Source organism: Herpailurus yagouaroundi, unplaced genomic scaffold (genome assembly GCF_014898765.1).
Source record: "Herpailurus yagouaroundi ecotype Mexico unplaced genomic scaffold, PumYag 67641, whole genome shotgun sequence".
Lineage (NCBI taxonomy): Eukaryota > Metazoa > Chordata > Mammalia > Carnivora > Felidae > Herpailurus > Herpailurus yagouaroundi.
Window position 1 is genome coordinate 2,400,593 of NW_024420442.1, and position 16,461 is coordinate 2,417,053.

General features: G+C 50.3%; 1 protein-coding gene across 1 annotated transcript; it reads left to right on the top strand.

The window, feature by feature from the left end:
- The first annotated feature begins 9,817 nt into the window (after positions 1 to 9,817).
- ZCCHC12 (zinc finger CCHC-type containing 12) lies at positions 9,818 to 12,658 on the top strand. The gene is made up of 4 exons (XM_040467935.1): positions 9,818 to 10,063; positions 10,413 to 10,464; positions 10,691 to 10,832; positions 11,258 to 12,658. The coding sequence occupies exon 4, from the start codon at positions 11,360 to 11,362 to the stop codon at positions 12,566 to 12,568; it is 1,209 nt and encodes a 402-aa protein (XP_040323869.1). The 5' UTR covers positions 9,818 to 10,063; positions 10,413 to 10,464; positions 10,691 to 10,832; positions 11,258 to 11,359; the 3' UTR covers positions 12,569 to 12,658.
- The last annotated feature ends 3,803 nt before the right edge of the window (positions 12,659 to 16,461 follow it).

The window sequence follows — 16,461 nt, forward strand, 5'->3', positions numbered from 1 at the left end:
GCTAATTGGTCCGGCAGAGCCTGAGGGGCACCACAGAAGCCCTCTGCAGGCCTCTTTTCATTCAAAACTGCTCTCTTTCCCCAGGGGTAACCACCACCCTGACTTTTCTGGTAAGCTCTCCTTGCTTTCTGTTAGTTTTATCATCTCCGTGTGCATGTCTAAGCAATACAGTCTCCCCTGTGTTTGAGCGTTGTGTGAATGGATCTGGGCCATACATTTTTTTTTTTTAAGATTTATTAATTTTTGAGAGAGAGAGAGAGAGCACAAGCAGGGAAGGGGCAGAGAGGGGGGCGGGTACAGAAGATCCGAAGCGGGCTCTGTGTTGATGACAGTGAGCCCGATGTGGGGCTCCAACTCACTCACGAGCCGTGAGATCAAGACAGGAGCCGAAGTCAGGCGCTCAACCGACTGAGCCACCCAGGGCCCTGCCATAAATCTTCTTTTTTAATTTTTTTAACGTTTCTTTATTTTTGAGACAGAGAGAGACAGAGCATGAACGGGGGAGGGTCAGAGAGAGAGGGAGACACAGAATCCGAAACAGGCTCCAGGCTCTGAGCGGTCAGCACAGAGCCCGACGCGGGGCTCGAACTCACGGACCGTGAGATCATGACCTGAGCCGAAGTCGGACGCCCAACCGACCGAGCCACCCAGGCGCCCCAATCTTCTTTTTTAAAAACCGACTTCTTACATCTGACTTTGGCCCCACATTGGGCTCTCTGCTGTCAGCGCAGAGGCTGCTCCGGATCCTCTCTCTCCCTCTCTCTCTCTCTCTGCCCCTCCCCCATGCCTCTCTCTCTCTCTCAAAAATAAACATTAAAAAAAAAGAATTAAAAAAACCCCAGCTTTGAAAAAAACCCCAGCTTATTAATGGCTGATTAATATTCCATTTTACATATATACTTTATATACGCATTATATATATACAAACACACATTATATAAATATATACATATAGGTGTATGCACACACACTACATATTCTTTATTCATCTGTGGACGCACACTTGGGTTGCTTTCCTATCTTGGTTATTGTAAATGATGTTGCATTGAACATAGGGGTGCAACTCTCTTTTTCAGATTAGCGTTTTCATTGTCTGTGGCTAAATACCCAGAGGTGGAATTGCTGGATCATGTGGTAGCTCTGTTTTTAATTGGTGGAGGAGCCTTCATACCGTCTTCCCCAGGGGTTACTCCCATTTACCTTCCCATCCACAGCGCGCAAGGGCTCCGTTTTCTCCACGCACGATGGAATACCACTCAGCCATTAAAAAGAATGAGATCGTGCCATTTGTGACAACACGGATGGACCAAGAGGGCGTTATGCAAAGTGAAAGCAGTCGGAGGAAGGCAAATACCGTAGGATTTCCCTTCTCTGTGGAATCTAAAAAACAAAAACAGGCAAACAACCAAATGGGCTCTTAAACACAGAGAACAAACTGGTGGCTGCGGGCGGGGAGGGGTGGGGGGATGGGCAAAATAGGTGAAGGGAGCTCAGAGCTACCAACTTCCGGTTATAAAATAAATGAGTCATGGAGTTGAAGAGCACGGCACAGGGAAGATGGCCAACAGTATTGTAATAGCATCTGGATGGTGACAGATGGGGACCACCCTAGTGGTGAGCACTGAGTACCGTGTAGAATTATCGAATCACTATGTTGTGCACCTGAAACCCATATAGTCTTGTATGTCACCTATACCTTCAATAATAAAAGCAAATGTAAGCCACTTATGATTTTTAAAAACACAGATGTTAAAGCAATGTAAAAAAAAAAAAAAAAGACAAGAAATAAAAATGTAGGGGGCGCCTGGCTGGCTCAGTCAGTAGAACGTGCAGCTCCTGACCTCAGTGCTGTGAGTTCAAGCCCCATGCTGGGCGTGGAGCCTAGTTGAAAAAAAAAAAAAAGTAACTAAATAATAAAGACAAATAAATGACAATGAAAAAATGAAACAAAGACAACTTTATTGTGATATGCCGCACGCTCATACAATTCATCCTTTTAAGGCGTACAATTCAGTGGCTTTTAAAATATTTTCAGAGCTGTACAATCATTGTCACAATCGATTTTCCGACATTCCCATCAGCCCGAAATGAAATCCTGTACCCATGAGCAGTCACCCCCTTTCCTCTCCCTCCCTCCCCTCCCCAGCCCCTGGAAACCATTAGCTTACTTTCTGTCTCCTTGGACTTGGCTATTCTGAACAATTCCTGTGAATGGAACCGCACGATATGTGGCCTTGGGTGACTGGCTTCTCTTACTTCGCATGATGTTTCCAAGGTTCACCCGTGGATCAGTACTTTATTCCTTTTATCCATCCATCAGTTAATGGGCATTTGGGTTGTTTCCACTTTTTGGCTATTGCTTCTAATGGTGCTATGGACATTTGGGTGCAAGTTTTGATGTGGATATATGTTTCCGTTTCTCTTGGGTATTCACTGAGGTGTGCGATTATTGCACGGTATGGTAATTCTGTATTCAACCTGTTGAGGAAGTTCCTGACTGGTTTCCAAAGTGACTGTATCATTTTACATTCCCACCAGCGATATTTGAGCATTCCACCCCATATCCTTGCCAACATCTGTCATTGTCTGTCTTCTTTATTATAGACATCTTGGTAGGTATAGGGTGGTCTCTCATTATGGTTTCCATTGGCATTTCCTGATGGCTAATGATGTTGAGCATCTTTTCATGTGCTTATTGGCCATTTCTGTATCTTCCCTAGAGAAATGTCTGTTCAGACCCTTTGCCCATTTCTAATTGGATTATTTGCCTTTTTGTTATTGAATTATAAAGGCATTTTATTTATTCTAGCTATAAGTCCCTTCTCAGATATACAGTTTGCATGTATTGTCTCTCGTTCTGCGGATTGTCTTTCCGCTTTCCCGGTAGTGTCCTTTGATGTACCAAAGTCTACTTATCCATGCTTTCTCTTCTTGCCTGTGCTTTCATGTCTTAGAAGTTTCTGCCTAACTCAAGGTCACAAATATTTATTTCAACTATGATTTCTTCTAAGAGTTTTTAAATTTTAGCTCTTGTATTTAATTTTTTGTTTTTTTTCCCATTATCGACTTCGTATTAATGTTTTGCTTATTTTTTATGTTTCAAAACGTTTATTTATTTTTGAGAGACAGAGTGTGAGCAGGGAAAGAGCGAGAGAGGGGGAGACAGAGGATCAGAAGCCGGCTCTGCACTGACAACAGAGAGCCCGATGTGGGGCTTGAACTCCCGAACCGTGAGATCACGACCTGAGCCGAAGTCAGATGCTCGCTTAACTGACTGGGCCACCCAGGTGCCCCTTGTATTATTTTTTTTAAGTTTTGATTTATCTCAGTAATCTCTACACCCAATGTGGGGCTCTAAGTCGCAACCCCGAGATAGAGAGTCTCATGCTCTTCCGACTGAGCCAACCAGGCACCCCATAGTTTGTACTAATTTTTGTACATGGTACGAAGTGGGGGCCCAACTTCATTATTTTGTATTTGGACACATAACTGTCCCCGTGTCATTTGTTGCACAGACTCTTCTTCCCCACTGAACGAAGGGTCTGGCACCCTTGTGTCGAAAATTGACCGTAAATGTCTGGACTTATTTTTGGACTCTCAGTTGTATTCTATTCTGATCTGTATATCTCTTCTCATGCAAGTACCACACAGTCTTGATTCTGTAGCTTTTTATAAGTTTTGAAACTGCGAAGGGTTAATCTTCAAGCGCTTCTTTTTCAAGATTGTTTGGCTATTCTGGGTCCCCTGCATTTCCACATGACTTTTACCACCAGCTTGTCAATTTCCACCAAGAAGCCAACCAAGATTACGATACGGATCACGGTGAATTTGTAGATCAATCTGTAGGTCACTATCTTAGCAACATGAAGTCTTCCAATTTGTGAAAATAACGTATCTTTCCTTTTATTTAGATCTTTCATTTCTTTCAGTGATCATGTGTGGTTTTCATGGTGGGAGTCTCACACTTTTAAAATTTATTCATAAATATGTTCTTTTTTGAAGTTACTGTAAATGGATTTCTTCATTTCATATTTGGATTGTTCATTGCTAGCGTATAGAAATACAGCTGAGTTTTGTATATCGGTCTTGTATCTTACAACCACGCTGAACTAATCTATTCCATTAGTTTTCCAGTGGCTTCTGTAGGCTTTTCTATATACAAAAGCATATCATCCACAAATAGAGATCATGTTACTTGTTTCCAATGTGGATGTTGCTTATTGCTTTCTTCTGCCCTAATTTCCCTGGCTAGAACCCCCATCTCTTAGGGTTGCTAGACCCAATTCTAACTTGGGGTGGGGGCTGATCCCCCAGTGAACACCAAACAATTCTCAGATACCACCAAGATGTCAGAGAATTCAACTTAATTCTGACACTGTCTACCCGGAGGTGGCATCAGACGCCATAGTTAAAGAGCTTAGCCTTACAGGACAGTCCCCCACCCCCACCTCAGATGCCAGTCTCAAGCCCAGGCTGTTACCTGTGCTTCTATCTGGCTACACGTTGGAGGTTCCAGCGACCTTCTCCTTATTTATTTTTGAGAGAGAGTGTAAGCGGGGGAGGGGCAGAGAGAGGGAGGCAGAGGATCCAAAGAGGGCTCTGCGCTGACAGCAGCGAGCCCGGCGGCGCGGGGCTCGAACTCGCAAACCGGAAGATCACGACCGGAGCTGAAGTCGGACGCTCAACCGACTGAGCCACCCCAGTGCCCCTCTTGTTTGCTTTTTAATATCTGCAAATGGATACTTAACTCATTAGCTTTTGGCCTTTCATCATTGCTAAAAGACACTTTTTCCTTCTAAGCACTGCTTTGGCTGCATCCGAAGCAGTTTCGATGTCTTTTCACTGTTGTTCAACTACAAATGTTCTGTGACTCCACTATTGCCTTTCTAATACCCAGCTTTTTCAGTTGTCTTTTGTAATTATTGATTTGTAACTTCTTTGCATTATGATCAGATTCCAACTTTTTGAAATGTGGCTTGCTTTCCGGCTTGGGACATGGTCACGTTTCATCAACCTTGCGCACGTGTATTCTGTGGTTGTTGGCTGCAGTGTTCTATACAATGGCTGTAAGCTCAAGTTATTGATTATGTTGTTCAAAAATTCTATATCCTTGGAGACCCTTTTTATGTCTCTTGGATGAAGTACGGGGTCGGGGAGACCTCCCACTCGGATTATGTATTTGTCTATTTCTCCTTTTAGTAAGTTAACTTCTCCTTTATATATTTTGAGGTTTTGTTATAAATGCATAATCATTCCTGGTGAATTGAGTCTTTTATCATTAGGAAATGTCCTTCTACATCTCGAATAATGCTGTTCGCTTTTGAAGTGTATTTTGTTTGAATATCTCTATACAAGTGTTCTATCGCTTATGTCATTATTCGGGTGACTTAGCTCTCCCCATCTTTTTATGGTCAACCTATCTGTATCCTTATATTTTGAATTTGTCTCTCTCAAACAGCATACAGACGTACTTATTCATCCTACTTGATAATACTTGAGCGTTTAGCTCATAAACACTTATTTATTTATTTAAAAAAAATTTTTTTAACGTTTGCTTATTTTTGAGACAGAGAGAGACAGAGCATGGAACGGGGGAGGGTCAGAGAGAGAGGGAGACACACAGAATCTGAAACAGGCTCCAGGCTCCGAGCGGTCAGCACAGAGCCCGACGTGGGGCTCGAACTCACGGACCGCGAGATCATGACCTGAGCCGCAGTCGGACGCTTAACTGACTGAGCCACCCAGGCGCCCCTTAGCTCATAAACATTTAATAAAATCATTGATATATTGGGGTTTCAAGCTACCATTTTATTTTGTGCTTGTATTGGTTCCCCCTGAGTTTCTTTTGCCTCTTCTTTCTTGATTTAAAAAGAATTGACTTAAAAGGAATTTTTAAAAATTTTTCGGTTATTTTCCATCTCCACTAGTTTGAAGATTTACATCCTGTTGTTGTTATTTTAATAATTACATCCTATTATTGCCTACATACATAATTACCTCTGATAAAAGTCTAGATGTAAGTACCTAAGTCCCTTCCGATGTGATACAAGGCCCTTAGAAAACTTGAACTCCATTTACGCTGCTTCTGACGTCTTTTCTTATCGTAAGGTCCTTACAAGTTTCTTTTTTCAAAAACAGAATGGACGTTTGTGTGATTCCTTCTTCCATCCGTGTTCACTCATATTGCCCACGTACTTTCCCTGCTCTCCATTCCGTCCTGCGTTTCCTTCTTCTAAGATAATTTTCCCCCTGAAGTACATCCTTTAGAATCTCCATTAGGGCAGTCTGCCGGTGGCAATCTCTCTTAGTTTTTCTTTGCCTAAAAATATCTTGCTATCACCCTCTCGTTGAGTGTTTCCACGAAAGATGCCGCCCTCGGGGTCTCAGCTTAGGCTGGGGAGGGGTCTTTCATAAGCGTCCCGCACCCGGGCTTTGGCTTCTGATGAGCCAAAGAGCTCGAGCGTGAAGTGTCTGTAAGCCCTCAGCTACTTCGATGGGAGAACAATGTCTATTTCAACAGGGCTGCTGGAGAGGCTTAAGTGAGATAATGGATGGAAAATTCCTGACAGAGAGGAGCAAAGCAACCAAAGGTAGCTATTATTGGTTCAACCGAAAGTTTTAGTTCCTAACCATCAACTTCTCGAAAGTTTATGCTTTTGCAATTGGAAAATAAAATGCGGCCCCCCTTAGAGCCACCAGAGCCTGAATCTTTGCCATTGGAAGTGGCCCCCGACACCCCAAAACATGCAGCCAGAGATAAGGGATGTTCAATAACCGACTGGAGCCAGCTTAGCCACCCTCCTCCCAGGTCTGCATGGAAAGACCCTCTTTTTGTTCTCAGGACCCAACCCAGGCACCTGGTACACAATCCATTTCTTTTTTTTTTTTTTTTAATGTTTATTTATTTGAGACAGGGAGGGAGGGGCAGGGAGAGAGGGCGAGAGAGAATCCCAAGCAGGCTCCACACTGTCAGCGTGCAGCCAGATGCGGGGCTCGATCCCACGAACCGCGAGACCAAAACCAAGACTTGGGGGCTCAACCGACCAAGCCATCCGGGCACCCCCCACACACACACTACGTTTCTTTTCAGCAATCTTGTAGAGCTCTGAGGTCTAGTCTTTGTCTTTTCTGATGCCTCCAGGGCTGGCTGCAGATCACCTGACTTGGTGATGAGACCCTTCAAATTCGGAAAAAGAATCTGCTGAGAGACCAGGGGCAGATGTCGTGGTCCTGGGGGGCCAAAGGAAGAGTGTGAAGTTAGCCCATAAGCTACTGCTGGCCTCAGCCCTGGGTCTGCAAGGTGACCAGCCTGCCTTCTCCCCACCTCTATCACCCCATCCTACTCTATCCCGTCCACAAGAGACAGGCCACAATCCTGAGACGGAAGGTGCTTCGCCTCCAAATCTGGATTCTATACTTTAAGGAATTCTAAATACTAAGGTTGGAAAGAAGAGAACACAAAGGGCAGGAGCGGGGGGGGGGGGGGCTGGGTGGCTCTCAGCCGGTTAAGCATCCGACTCTTGATTTCGGCTCAGGTCACGATCCCACTTTGCCCATGTTCTCTCTCTCTCTCTCTCTCTCTCTCTCTCTCTCTCAAAATAAATAAAGAAACTTAAAAAAAAAAAAAAAAAAAAAAGCAAAAAGGAGCAGGTGAAGTACCTTGAGTGTTAAAGAGGAACCCAACAGTAGCTTGAAGGGCACCCCACTGTTGACTCACTTCCAGCCATCACCAGTCACGAAAAAGCAACAGCAACTGCTTTGTGCGTGGGCCGTCCGCTCGTGCAACGCATGCCCCCAGCACCCTGGCCCCCGAAAAGTCCCAAGTGGGGAAAGGAGCCATGCTGTTCCAGAATAAGGGGAACGAGGGTGTTACGGGCTGAATTGTGTCCCTCCAGAGCACACGGGCGGGAGCCCTGGCCTCCGGTACCTCAGGACGTAACTGTAGGTGGAGATGGGCCCGTAAGACAGGTGACTGAGTCAGGATGAAGCTGTCAGAGTGGGTCCTAGTCCAATCGGACTGGGGTCCTTAGAAGAAGAGGACATTTGAAGGTGGGAGCAGGCACACACAGACCCTGTGAAGAGGCAGCGAGAGTGCAGCTGTCTGCAAGCCAAGGGGAGGGACCTCAGGGGACACCAATCCTGTGTGCACCTTGATCTGGATTCCTAGCCTCCAGACCTGTGAGGAAATAAATGTCCCCTGTTTGAGCCACCGGCTCTGTGGCCCTCGGTTATGGCAGCCCCAGCAGTCTCATAGGTGGAGCCACTGACTTCCGACCCATTCACTCCGGACAGACTCCCTTTCACGGAGTTGCTCCTTCTCTGAGGCCAGTGATGCCCAACCCGGCAAAGGAGGGGTCCGCTCAAGAGCTCACAGAAGGGCGACCTAGAATGCAGTCTTCGGGTTGAGAAATGGAAGAGCTCCATCACCGGCAGAGAGCTGTGGCTCGGGGGGGTCTAGGCGAGTTGCGTTGGGTGTTAGTCCTCATACTTCTTCCTCAAGTACAAAATGAAGGAGAAAGATACTAAATGGAGAAAGGTTGGAGGGGGGTGGTTTTTAACCATTACTGGACCACAGGCCCATCTAAACATGTGCAAAGCTCTGGACTCCGAGAAATATAGCGTCTGTATTAGTTTCTTGTGGCCACCCTAACTACCACCAACTCAGGGGCTTAAAACAATTTATACCCCGATGGTTCTGGAGACCAGAAGTTCAGCATCAGTTTCTCTGGGCTCAATCCAAGGTGTGGGCAGGGCTGTGCTCTGTTCTTTGCCTCTTCCGGTTTCCGGTGGCCGCGGGCACTTTTGCCTGTGACCACGCCACTCCAATCCCTGCATCAGTCTTCAACATCACCTTCTCCTCTTCTGTTTGCGTCAGCTCTCCCTCTTCTTCTGTCTTACAAGGACGCGAGATTGCATTGAGGGCCCACTCAGATACTCCTGGAGCATCTCCTGACGGCGAGATCCTTAATCTAACCACATCTGCAAAGACTCTTACTTTATACGAGGTTAACATCTGCAGGTTCCGGGGATTGGGACTTGGTATATTTGGGTGGCCATTATTCAGCTTCCTACAGAGGCCAGAATCTTTGCATCCAATTTCAGGCAGACCGTGGACCCCAGGTAGGAGCGTCCGCTCTGGAGCTGCATTTCACCCAAGATATGCTATAAACAGATACGTTGGAGGCAGGTCCATTTACTAATTCACCATCCTCCTACATCCTCTCGGGATGAACTACAGCGACTTAACAAAAATCACACCCAGCTCTTGTCCTAGTCGATCGGAATCCCCCCGGAAGCGGGGCCCGGGAATCTGCATTTCTAACCAGCTCCCTCCCCCCCCCCCAAATGATTCTCATGCAGCCAGACTTGCACCCATACCTTAGTGAGTACTGGTTAAGGGCCCTGATGCCCGAGTGCCTTCCCTGTGACATGGACACGCTACCACCTCCTTCACAGTAAAAGAATTGTGTAAGTCTATTTGCACAGAGCAAGCGCTGATGCTTTTTTTTTTTTTTTTTTTTCTCCCTTCCCCCTATACAAAGGTGAGCCGCTTTTATTGTGTACTTGATTTCGATCCCATTCGGTGTTTAATGCGCCGGCCCCAAGGCGCGGAGTTGAGCCAAGAGCGAAAAGAGGGAGAAGCGGGCAAGAGTCGCAAACTCTTCCAGTCCAGGCACCGAAGCGGCCTTGGACGCCCGCCGGCCCTTCTGCCCACCTCACCCCGCCCCCCTCGGGCGCACATTTGCATCCGGCTCGAGACCGCGCGGGGACCCGCCCCCGCGCCCCGCTGATTGGCCGCGCCGGCTCTCTCGTCACGCTCTTTTGTCTCCGTGGGCCGAAGATAAAAGCAGCGGCGGCTGCCGTGGGAACCGTGCTGTCTGGACTCAGCTACCCCTCGCTGGTGGCGGGGGGCGCCGTGCGGAGCAGCTCCGCGGGCAGCACCGGGTCGCTTAAGCGGCCGGGGACGTGCCCATCCTCTTCCCTCGCAGGGCCGCGGAGACCGGAAGGCGGCATCCGCAGCTGGCAAGGCCCGAGGGTCCGCAGCCCACCGAGCCGAGCACAGGTAAAGAAAGGGGGGCGCGATTGCCCGGCGGCGGAGAGAGGAGGCGCACCGGTCCCGGGTGGCTCCTCGCCTGGGGGAACCGGGGACGGCGAGGCGTGGGGAGGAGCACGCCCGTGGACCGGCAGCGCTGAGGGAGGAGGTGGCGTTGCGCTGGATGCCGCCTAATGGGTAGGATTTGCCTGGATTGAGCGGCGGGGCCTTTTCGGGGGGGGGGGACGAAGGGTGGGGGTGGGGGGGAGGGAAGGATGGCAAGCTGTCTGCCTTGAACCCCCCTTGCATCCCTTCATCTCTTCTGGAGAGGGCTGTGTGGGTGTGCGTGTTCAACTCCTGTTCCCTATCTCCATGGCAGGCCGTCAAAGCCGAATCCGAACTTGAATTCTGTGCGGCTGATTGCAGAGCTGGTAGGCCGACCACTTCCCGGGGGAAATGTAATGCGGCGGGGGTCGCTTTGGCTTGTGCTCAGAAGGTGGGAGAGGGAATTTTCCGCCTACCCACAGCGGAGGCAGCGGGGAGGGGGTGGGTGGCGGGGGTGGAGGGGGGAGGAGGGAGCGGGATGAGCGAGGAGGCTGCTCCTGACCCTTCCCTTCCCTGCCCTCCGCGGCGGCGGCGCAATCTTGACGCCCGGAGGTCTCGGATCGGCGACCCCCCCCCCCCAACCCGGTGGACAGAGATCGGCTGTTAGCCTGGAGACGAGCTTTCTCGCAGAGGCCACCGGTTGCAGAAGCTGGAAGTGAAATAAAGGCGCGCTCGCGCCCGTTCCTGCGCTCCTGTAAGAATCTGAGACATAACCGGGGCGGGGGTGGGGCGGGGGGACTTTCAGAAGGGGGTGTGGTTGGGACCTGAGACCAAGAGGTTAACGAGATCTTATGGATTCCGACAAATCTGTGACCACTGTGCTCTATTTTGAGAGGCCAATATCAGCTTCCGTACACACGATTACACTTAGAATTAGAAGCAACAGTTGCCCTCCCTCCTGAACGACTGGCTGGATGTGGCCGTAAAAAGCACCCTGCTTACACCGAGACACCGGCTGGCTCCGTGAGGTTGTAATCGCCAGTCTCCCAGAAGATATTTTTAGGGAGGTGGGCATATATAAGATGCACTGCAGGATATGCAGGAAGGGAGAGAGTAATACGACTGCAGCCAATTCCCTTATTAACTACTACCCGGTTTTTTTTTTTTTCTTCTTTACAGCCCCTACTGAGATAGGAGAGTCCCCCAGCACGCCTGCACATTAGGCTAACCCACAAAGCCTGAGCGTCTTGTTCCATTCGGACGCCCCGATCGTCATCAGTCATGGCTAGCATCATTGCGCGCATGGGTAATAGCCGGCGGCAGAACGCACCCTTGCCGCCCTGGGCCCATTCTATGCTGAGGTCCCTGGGGAGAAGCCTCGGCCCTTTAATGGCCAGCGTGGCAGAGAGAAATATGAAGTTGTTCTCGGGGAGGGTGGTGCCAGCCCAGGGGGAAGAAACCTTTGAAAACTGGCTCATCCAAGTCAATGGGGCCCTGCCGGATTGGAATATGTCTGAGGAGGAGAAGCTCAAGCGCTTGCTGAAAACGCTTCGAGGCCCCGCCAGGGAGGTCATGCTTTTGCTGCAGGCGGCCAACCCCAATCTGAGTGTGGCCGATTTCTTGCGTGCCATGAAATTGGTGTTTGGAGAATCGGAAAGCAGTGTGTCGGCTCACGGTAAATTTTTTAACACCCTGCAGGCGCAAGGGGAGAAAGCCTCCCTTTATGTGATCCGTTTAGAGGTGCAGCTCCAGAATGCTATTCAGGCGGGGATCATAGCTCAGAAAGATGCAAACCAGACCCGCCTGCACCAGCTCCTTTTAGGGGCCGAGCTGAACGGGGACCTGCGCTTTAGGCTGAAGCATCTTCTCAGGATGTATGCAAATGAGCAGGAGCGCCTCCCCAGTTTCCTCGAGTTGATCAAGATGGTCAGGGAGGAAGAGGATTGGGATGACACTTTCCTTAAACAGAAACGGCCCAAAAGATCCGAGTCACTGGTGGAGAGGGCCACCAGCCTGATGGCATTTCAGGGCTCCCCGCAGATAGTGGTCGGCAGTCCCGACTGCAACGTGATAGAGATAGATGATGCCCTCGATGACTCAGATGAGGATGTGATCCTGGTGGAGTCTCAGGACCCTCCACTGTCATTCACGGCTTCTCCGCTCCCCAGACGCAGGGCCAGACCTCGGGACCAAGTGCTAGTCATCGATTCCCCTAGCAGTTCCCGGGCTCAGTCTCCTTCCACCAGCGGGGGTTCTGGGCATAAGAATGATGGTTCTAGGCACCTGCGTAGAACCAGGAAGCGAAAACACACAATCCGCTGCTCCTACTGCGGCGAGGAGGGCCACTCAAAGGAAACCTGTGACAATGACAGCAGCCGGGCCCAGGTGTTTGAGAATCTGATCATCACCCTGCAGGAGCTGACCCATACAGAGGAGGAGGGACCCAGGGAGGCCCCTGGCCAACAAGATGACCCTTCTGAGCTGCAGTGAGCTGGTGTCCCCTAGCCTTAAGTGAACCCTAACCCATATTCTGAGTCCAGCAATGGGACAACTGGGGCGGGGCGCTTCTAATTGCATGAATCCACAAAGCAGCTTTCCTTTGGGAGTGGAGTAGAGAGGGTCTTGAATACCAGCGCAGTGGAGGGAGCACCCCCTGCCCAAGGGCGTGTTTTCTTTGTGAAAGTGGCATCATTCATTGTTAAATCTTCAAACAAAGAAAAGTACAAGAAAGTAAAGTACAAGTGACCCCCAGCTCTCCACCCCGATCTAACCGTCGTCATCCCTTTGATGGACGTCCTTCTAGATACTTCCCTATACCGGTGTACCCAGATAGATGTATGTATAGATAAAAAGGATCACCTAGAAGTGCTGTTCTATAGTCTGTATTTTTTCACCAAATGATATATGTCGTGGGCTTCTTTCTATGTCAATAAATATTTATCAGCATCGATTTTAATGTCTCTGTTGCTATTTTAGGGAGAGGTAAAGGGAAAAGGAGCAACATAGCAGAAAGCTATACGGGGATGGGTTTGTACCCCGAGGTGGGGTTTTTATCGACCTCAATTTGCAGAGGGAAGGGAAAAGGGAAGAAGGAAGAAGAGAGGGCTGAAACCGTTCCCAAAGGTAGGTGGACGGAGCCCCTTACAACGGGCCTGCCCCTCGGGTCAGACAAGCCAGGCTACGGTGCCCGCTAGTTGGATAGCAGTGGGGCGGTGCTTTCTCCTCTACCGGATTCAAAGGAGTCCGGTGCTGAGGTACTAGCCCCAAAATAGGGCTCCCAGGGGCACCATTCCTGGTCACTTTGAGGAAGAGCACTTCTTCCTCTGGGTGCATCCCTGGGATTGCTGTTGCTGCTGCTACTTGTGGACATCCCGGGTCACAACCGGGAATGTCTCCTGTGGCCTGACGCCACCCTCTCCTCACCCCCCCACCCCCACCCCCCCCGAGCCTCACTCCCCGGTGAAGGAAAGGAGAGAGCAGAGCCCAGCGCTGGGAGCGTCAGGGCCTCCCCCCATCAGCCCTGAAGTGATTTGCTGGAGGACAAGGGCGCCCGAGGACTCCAAGCTAACCCCCTCCTCACCCCAAGAATTGAGACTCGCTGGGGAGGGATGAGAAGTCATCTAGCAGCCGGGCACCTGCAGGAACCCGGCCATCAGAAAGCCGAGAGGCCCCATACAGCATTTTAGTGAGTGGAGGGCACTCACGGGGGAGGGAAAGAAGGGGCGGACCCTCCTGGAAGCTGGCCTGGCCCCCCCCCCATCTCCTCCTCTCATATTGGAGGGTGGTAAGCGAGGACGTGGGTGACCTCAGCCCCTGAGGGTCCCTGTGTTTTGCGTAGGTGCGTGCGTCCCTATTTCTGTGAGCAGGACGAGGCTGGGTGGGGGGGCATGATTGCATTGAGGGCTGTGTGCGGAGAGGGAAGTGAATGCGCAGATCCGAGGACCCGGGGGAGTTGGTCGTACAGGAAGTAGGGACTTCACAGAGCTGAGAGGGTAGCGTTTGTGGCAGTGGGAGATGGTGCGTGGGGCGGGGGGCGGGGGGCAGAGAGAAGCACAGGGGACAGAGGGTGAGGGCATGATGACCAGGAAGACACAGGGAGCTGACAGCCACAGGAAGCCTGGCGGGAATCGCAGGTTCCAGGGGACCCTACAGAACTCTGGGCTGTGCTGTCCTAGCGGGGCCGGAGGGGAGGTTAGGGGCCCAGGGAGAGGTACTGGGGTTTTAATTAGGCTGGCGGTTGATGACAGCTCAGTGGGGATGATGAGCTCCGTAGGGACACAGGGCTGCGGGCTGAGGCCCCGAGGGAGCAGGAGAAGCCACGGCAGCCTTCCCTGGGCTGCCGTACTCGGAGCCTGCCTTGAAGTACTTCTCTTTCCAGAAAGAGCCCCTCAGCCCCTCCCAGGCCTCTCCCTCCTGCCCCATCAATGACCTCACAATCTGACCCTAAAACCCTCCACTCCAACCACCCACGCTCCCCTCTCAGAAGTGGTGGTGGTGGTGAGGGTCGGAGGCTCAGCCTTCCGTGCTCCGCCATCACCCCTCCCCCACCCCACGCCTCACACCCCGAATTTGCCTTCAGCCTCAGCTTTCTTAACCCTCATGTGCAGAAGGAGACTGGGAGAGCCTCTCTGCCTCGGGATCCTTTAGCTGACAACTGGCCAGGAGAGGGCCCCCTCCTTGCATCCCTCTGGGGCACCTCTGGGAAAGTCACCCCTATCTCTCCCAAGCCGACCCCAGGCAAGTGGCAGCTCCACTCAGACCCTGCAAAACCACTTCACAGTGTATGTAGATTTTTAACCCTTAATTCCTTGCTATGCCTCCCTAAATCACCCCTTGGGAGGTCTCTACCTAGATTAGAATATCAGTCCACCTCCGGATCGTTCCCGCCCCCCCGCTGACTTCACTCTATAAACACTTGTTGAATATTTGTCCAAAGACACAGCTGGTGCTGTCGTAATTTCTTTCTGGCACCAGGCAGAATAGAAAGACGGAAAGAAAAATCCATACATTTGGCCCATTTCGCGACCCTCCTTTACAACGGAGTCAGTGTGGGGGTCCGGTGTAGACCTCTGCAGAGTGATCATTTCACCCACCTGATGTAGCCTGACATTTCTTTTTGTCTGTTTCATTTCAAGAAAAGCCAAGAGATACATATTTTCCCTGATTAGAAGACATGGAAATGACACCTGGGCATTCTGATCAGCTTGATGAGGTTGGTCTCCAAAAGGCTTCACTTGAAGCTATAGGCTAATTCGCATTGATACGGATGGAGCTAGAGAGTCTAGCGCTAAGTGAAATAAGCCAGAGAAAGACAAATACCATATGATTTCACTCCTATGTGAAATTGAAGAAACAAAGCAAAGGAACAAAGGGAGGGGGAAAGAGACAGAGAGTAGAGGCAAACCAAGAAACAGACTCCACTCTAGGGAACAAACTGATGGTTACCAGAGGGGCTGGGGGGGGGGTAGACGGCAGGGGGTGGGGGGAGGGGGGGAATAGGTGACGGGCATTAAGAATGCACTTGTCCCGATGAGCACCGGGTAACGCATGGACGTGTGGAATCACTCACTATATTGTAAACCTGAAACTAATGTTACGCCGTGTGCTAAATCACCGGAATTTAAAGGAAAACTTAAAAACAAAAAAGAAAGCTAGAGGCTAATTTTCTTCCTTTCTGCCTTTATTCTCATCGGTCGCTAAGAGATGAAAATTGCTCTTTTTGTCTTGTCAGAAGAAACCGGCCTCTGAGTGCCCTTTTGTGTTAGATCTCCCTCCTTCTTGGCATTCTCTCCCTTTGGTTTCCATGACACCCTTTTCTCGTGGCTCCCCCCTCCCCGGTCTTGTGGTTGCTGCCACTTCTCCGTCTCCTTGGCCGAATCTTCGTCCTCTCCTTGATCCCTCCACCATAGTCATAAAAATAAAAATCCCGACAACCGTGATTTATGAAGAGCTTACGGAAGTCCTTTAAATGCATTAGCTCTTTTAATCCTCTTGTTAACCCCCTAAAGTAGGCATTACCATTAGCGCGCATTTCAGACAGAGGAAACAAGCTGGGACCTTAAGGCACTTGCCCAGGGGCTTGCGGGTACTTGGTGGGGGAGCCGGAGGTCAGACTCCGGGGTCAGGGGCACTTGCTTCTTAAAGGTCTCAGCCGGCCTGTGATCACAACTCCGCGCCGCTGTGATCAGCTGCGTATGACCTGTGAGTAAACGGAGGTTCGTATATTCAGGAGAAGACGACCTGCCTTTCCCAGGTGTGCCCTGTGTAGGAGTCACTAGCACAGGGCTGGGCTGTGGTCAGCCCTCAACATCCGGTAGCTGCTCGGTAGCTGCTCATACTCTGCTAGAATGCTTTGCTCTGCTGGGCAGGGGTGGGGGGGGGAG

Excerpts from the sequence above, each read along its gene's own strand:
- ZCCHC12 (XM_040467935.1), top strand. The coding sequence starts at position 11,360 with ATGGCTAGCATCATTGCGCGCATGGGTAATAGCCGGCGGCAGAACGCA.